The following is a 6,000-nucleotide window of genomic DNA, read 5'->3' as shown; positions in this document are numbered from 1 at the left end:
TAAACTTGCTAAAGTTAAAAACTGGCCTACTTCACAGAAACCTGAAGAGATAAGACAATTTTTAGGGTTTGCAGGATACTATAGGAAATTTATTCAAGATTTTTCTAAAATTGCTAGACCTTTATTTGATATCATGGAAAAAATTCACAGGAAAAAATTCAAGAGGTAAGAAAGTGGATCCAAAGTGGAGATGGAAGAAGGAACAGCAAACACCATTTGACCTCATGCAGCAGAATCTAACATCACCACCCGTCCTAGGTTACCCAGACTTCGACAAACCTTTTAAGCTCCATACCGATGCATGCCAGACAGGACTAGGCGCAATGCTATATCAGGAGCAGGATGGAATGGATAGAGTTATAGCATATGCTAGTCGAGGATTGAGTAAATCTGAAAAGAATTATCCTACCCATAAATTGGAATTTTTGGCACTTAAATGGCGGTCACAGATTAATTTTCAGATTACCTACATGGCAAAGAGTTTGTAGTATTCACCGACAATAATCCCCTTACCTATGTTTTAACTTCAGCAAAATTGGATGCAACTGGTCATCGATGGATTTCAGTATTAGCTTCGTTTAATTTCAAGATCATCTACAAACCAAGGAAAACAAATATAGATACAGATAGATTATCCAGATTAAAGGAAGTGGAAACAGTATATAGTAACCATTAAGGCAATTTGCCAGCTTGCAACTGGACAGGCATATGCAGAATCTCTTGCTATAGATGATGCTATTTGCAACCAAGTACAACCTTGTATATATATTGGAAAGTATTTGGTTATCATAGAAATCCAAAAGACATTTCCTACTGTTAGTTTTTGGAAAAGCAAGGTACAGGAATTTATTAGACCTAAACGAGACACACTCATTACTGAAGATGATTTTGTTTATCACAGGAACTTTGCCAAACTAATAGTTAGAGATAGTATTTTAAGAGAGAAGTCAAAGTACAGTACCGATCAGACCCAACCTAAAAGAAAGTGAACCTCAACTAAACCCTGGGTTTACTTTCTGGGTTTACTCTGGGTGGTTTACTTAAGGTTTACTAGAGTGGATCCAGAGTAATCCCAGAGTAAACCCAAAGTAAACCCAGGGTGGACACAGAGAGTAAACCCAGTCAGATATATACCCCTGAAAGCAGACGCTAACTGTGTATTTAGAATATACAAAGGGTGGGAATTAAAGGCAGTAGGATGGTAAGATAAAATACTAGTCTGCTTCACACTTCAGTACATACAGTTGACATCAAAAGCAATTTCAAAGTAAACCCAAAGTAAACCCCGAGTAAAGCCAAAGTAAACCCCGAGTGGACCCAAATTTTCAAAAAGTAAACCCAGAGTAAACCCCAAGTAAACCCAAAAAGTAAACCCGGGGTTTTTTGGGGTTTACTCTGGTGTCACGTTGGGCCTGATCGGTACTGTAGATGACAATACTCATCAGCAATATGTAATTCCTGCATCAGTGTTTCCCATTGTTCTGGAATACTTGCATAACAAGATGGGTCATTTAGGGCGAGATAAGACTCTCTCCTTAACTAGGCAAAGATTTTACTGGCCACAGATACAGTGTAATGTTTCTGATTGGATCAGCTCTTGCGAAAGGTGCATTAAGATCAAGACCAGCAATAAGAGAACAGAATTGGTCAACATCAGAACATCAGAACCATTAGAGCTTGTATACATGGACTATCTCACTCTTGAACCATCGAAAGGAGGAGTACAAAACATTTAAGTAATAGCCTATCATTTCACCCGATATTCAATTACCGTGCCCACCAAGAACCAAACAGCCAAAACAACAGCAGAAGCTATTTATAACCATTTTATTGTTCATTACGTGATTCCAGCTAAACTTCATTCGGACCAGGGAACAAATTTTTGCAGCAACATCATAGAGGAACTATGCTCCATATATTTGGCATTTCTAAATCCAGGACAACGCCATATCACCCTATGGGTAATGGTTTTACAGAGCGATTTAATAGGACATTCCTATCAAGGTTAGGACTGTCACATTTAATGTCCAAATTGTTTGTCATAGTTTTTACCTGTATATATATTTTTAATCACATCAGGTGTCCATAGATTTATTTTTAGTACCTTAAACTCACTCAACTGGTTAGGCATTTAAATACCCGTGTAGTCAGTTGGTCGTAGCAGGCACCTGAGAAGGACATGCTGTCCTGTCATAGAGTTTGTTAAACAAAATATTTACATCTGAGTATATTCTAACCAGGTTCTTCTCACTTCTGAGGTAAGAGAGTTTTATTTTAAAGTTTGTTTATTGTTAATTTTAGTTGCAATGACAGCCAAGTTCCTTTTTGTGTTTTTGTTCATTTGTTCCATAAAGTTGTTTTAAATTTAACATATTGTTTCAGTACATAAAAACTGGTAATGTTTATAAAGTATACAAAGTAACTGTAAAGTAACAATGCACAGTAAACATTGTAAAAAGTGTGTATAGTAATTGCGTGAATTCAGTGTATAAGTAAACATGCTATTTGTATAATATATATAGTATGTGTAAAGTACAAGTATAAAAATATATTAGTAAAACATGAGTAAAAGTATACATGTATAATATTATTACTTATTAGGTTTGATACTGACTCTTTACAGAAATTTGTGGGGTCGGTAAAGTCCACAGAAGGCAAGGCGGAGCCGAGCATTCTATGGACTTTACCGACCCCACAAATTTCTGTAAAGAGTCATGCAGTATCAAACCTAATAAGTGTTTTGTTTTGTCGAGGACTTTAAGTTTTATATTTAAACAAACAAAATATCGTCTAACAATTGAATTCATTTAATAGACATAGCTCAACATTGTTTAACAGACAAATTTTTATTAAAATAACAATTAAATTTATCTAATGAACGTTAAAATCTAAACAGTGATAAACAGTTTTTAACATTTTTGTTTTGAAGAAAAACAGCCACATTTATTTTTGATTAATTGTAAGTTGATGGATGGTAACAGAGCAATTGCTGAATAGGGAGGTTGGTTGAAGGCTGGTCTTATTTACAGAAATTGATTGGGAACATGTGATTTCCTGACCCTCAAAATCATTAAACAGCTCATTCATATTGATGTCGGTCAGCTCAAGATCAACATTTTGAATTTCCCGGAGAGTCTTATTTTGGTGACGGACAGCGCAAGCTAGTGATGCGGGCCGAGGCAGAATAGCAGGCTTGTTTAAGTCTGGCAGCGCTGGCATTGAAGGCAGAATGTTCCTGGTTAAAGAGTCGCCCATCATCATTTTTTCATCATCACTGACTCTTTGGTACACACTCAAGCTTTGAACCGATTTATAACCTGTGACTGCTATTATCTGTGACGGACCAAACATGGACTTTGACAAAATGGACGCACCGGTTGCTCTAATTGAATGATTGGTATAGATTTTAGAAAGGCCAGCTGCTTTACTAATTCGGCTTAGAAATGTGCTGAGTTTTTTTTCACCAACCCGTGCGTTATAAAACCAAACACTGTCTGAGTCAACAAACGATTCTAGTGGTCGTTGCCATAGTCTGAAATAAAGGTTCGACGTGTTAATGAGGATGAATTTGCATTACTTTCTATTTTTATGAAATGTGTATTAAGTGTGTTAAAGGGGCATGGTTACGATTTTGGTCAAAAATTATTTTTTCAATTTTGATGTTTACAATGCTTCAGTAAGGCATTTTTAATAGGCAACCGACATTTGAGTGTCATTTGACTGGTTATAAGCGAGTTACAGAGCTTACAAATCTTCGCAATGTAAACAAAGCGTTGGTTTACATTTCGAATGTTGAAGTGAAAATTCCAGTTTTACACCTAAAATAAATGTGTTAATCGTTAGGAACTGTTTATTAATGCTTTAAATGAATAAAAAGATAGACAAACAAGCTTTAAAAGATTATATACTGGTATATTGAACCTATGTAAACAAAAACAGGGCACGAGCCTTGTTTACATTACGAAGAATTGTGAGCCCTGTATCTTGCTTCAAACTCAACGACTGGCACCCAAATTTCATTTGACCATTAGAAATGCATTCCTAAAGCATTGCAAATAATGAAAACAGAAAAACGAAATTTGACCAAAATCGTGACCATGCCCCTTTAATTCATAATATAAACAAATATATTCCTTTGATCTATAAATCTATTTTGTTTATTTTTTTACACTTACTTGTCACACTCTGGATGCAACTTTGATATATACATCTCATAGGAGAGTACTGGGCAAAATATGGATCCTAAAAGTATGATTTAATATCCATGAAGAAAGAACACTTAATAACAGTTTGGTGTACACTATTTGAATATGATATTTTTTATAATTCAAAACAAAGATGAACAGTTCACCTACCTGGCACTTCTGGCATTATTCCTGAAGACGATTCTGTGTCAATTTTATTGTTTTTCGTTAGCTCGTCCACTACCTTTTTCATGTACTTTCGGCCAGTTTTGTCATGGGTGAAAACTTTGAAAGTGTTTTTTGTCATCCCGTGCATGTTTTCATTGCCCCTGCGACAGAAGAACATCCGTACATCAAACTGAACTTTGTTGAACAGTCCTTGTGGAGTATTTATGGAGAGGTGCATGCTTGTGTACAGTTTATGTATATCAGGCTCTGAAATGATGGGGTAGTGCTGAGCATCCCCCTTTCCGACACGTTTTGTCTCAGCAAGAACAGCTTTAAAGCAAGTATTACTGTCAGTAAAAGCAGGGTCCTTGATTATGTCATATTTCTTGTTGAATGGTGGACTTTTGAGGTGTCGGTTTAGTCCGTGACGAATGCCCTCAAGTGAGTTTACCTTATAGTGACTGCCATCCACTTTCCTGAGATCCATATAAAAAAGGCCAAGGCATTCGTCCAGTTTCACGTTGTCAAATACTTCAAAATCCACCGATTCTCCTTTTTGTTGTAAATATTCTTTAAACACTTTCGCTGCTCCTTTGTTTGATCGTAATGTTTTTTCTGAATTGAGATTAATTCTCTTATTTTTTCGCTCCTCGTCCGTCGTCTGCACGAACCTTCAGCTGGATGCCATTGTGCGAAATAGTATTACGTCATGGGTAAAGGGGGGATCACTCTAAATATTTTGGGGCTTAAAAATTAAAGGTATGGTGGACCGTTTGTGTAAAAAATCAGTTAAACTAACGTTACGTCCGCCATGTTGCCGTTTAAATTTTGACGTTTGCCGTGTAAAGAGATGTATAAGGCAATCACGTGACGCGTTTCGTCCAATGACGTCGTGACATTCTAGTCCGAGGCAAAACAAAAGTAAATACATGTAAAGTTTATGTGTAAAGTAATGCATATGTATGTGGAAAAACGTGCATAGAATATAACCCCAATGTATGGTATATACAGTAATGAAATGTATACTATTAATAGATCCCAGTATTGCAGTATTCAGTATTCAAGGAACTCAGCCTTTAGAAAATGGAACCACCATAAACATTCAACATTCAACTATTCAACAGTCAAGATTCACCAACTTTGGCCTGTCTTACACGGATACACGGACGGATGGTTTTGTGAGCCCACCGAGGCCGCCATTACGGACCAGCAAATAAGTGACATACAAAAACTTAAATATATTTCTCTGTAAAACTTAAATTACAAGATAAACAAATGTATTGATCAGTATTAAAATGTAGTTAATTATTCAACTAGTTATTTTTTCTGACAACCAGCTCGGCCAATCTGTGACAAGGAACATTAGATAACGCTCAGAAAGACATGATACAACTGGGTTTACACCAATCTATCTAATGTTTTGAAGAGAACCATTTTTGCCCGTAGATGTAGTCTTTGGATTTTCCAGCAGCAATTCTGAGGATCAGTGTACAACTAAGTACGTACCCAAGCTGAAGCAAAGACTGCAACATGCTTACAGACAGGCACAGACAGCAAAAAAATCTTCTAAGCAGAAGCAGAAATGTCGTTATGACATGAAGCAAGAGTCATCACTTTAGAGGAAGGTGACAGAGTTTCTCGTCATAAA

At 36.4% G+C, this 6,000-nt stretch overlaps 1 protein-coding gene and 1 long non-coding RNA gene across 2 annotated transcripts; one reads left to right on the top strand and one right to left on the bottom strand.

The window, feature by feature from the left end:
- Positions 1-373: 373 nt before the first annotated feature.
- LOC136269864 (uncharacterized) lies at positions 374-5,661 on the top strand. The gene is made up of 2 exons (XR_010707431.1): positions 374-2,258; positions 5,388-5,661. It is a non-coding gene; the product is annotated as an uncharacterized lncRNA (long non-coding RNA).
- Positions 2,905-5,309, bottom strand: LOC136269863 (uncharacterized). The gene is made up of 3 exons (XM_066065328.1): positions 4,356-5,309; positions 4,176-4,242; positions 2,905-3,532 (listed from the first exon to the last, which is right to left on the bottom strand). Exons 1-3 carry the CDS (start codon positions 4,837-4,839, stop codon positions 2,944-2,946), a joined length of 1,140 nt encoding a protein of 379 aa, XP_065921400.1. The 5' UTR covers positions 4,840-5,309; the 3' UTR covers positions 2,905-2,943.
- Positions 5,662-6,000: the final 339 nt, after the last annotated feature.

Source organism: Magallana gigas, chromosome 7 (assembly GCF_963853765.1).
Source record: "Magallana gigas chromosome 7, xbMagGiga1.1, whole genome shotgun sequence".
In the NCBI taxonomy this organism is placed as follows: domain Eukaryota; kingdom Metazoa; phylum Mollusca; class Bivalvia; order Ostreida; family Ostreidae; genus Magallana; species Magallana gigas.
Note: the sequence above shows the minus strand (reverse complement) of the source record. Positions and strands in the feature narration are given on the sequence as shown.

Excerpts from the sequence above, each read along its gene's own strand:
- LOC136269863 (XM_066065328.1), bottom strand. The coding sequence starts at position 4,839 with ATGGATCTCAGGAAAGTGGATGGCAGTCACTATAAGGTAAACTCACTT. Across the intron at positions 4,243-4,355 it reads AATAATGCCAGAAGTGCCAG|GATCCATATTTTGCCCAGTA; the intron begins GTAGGTGAACTG and ends TCATACTTTTAG. Across the intron at positions 3,533-4,175 it reads TTGCATCCAGAGTGTGACAA|ACTATGGCAACGACCACTAG; the intron begins GTAAGTGTAAAA and ends CCTTTATTTCAG.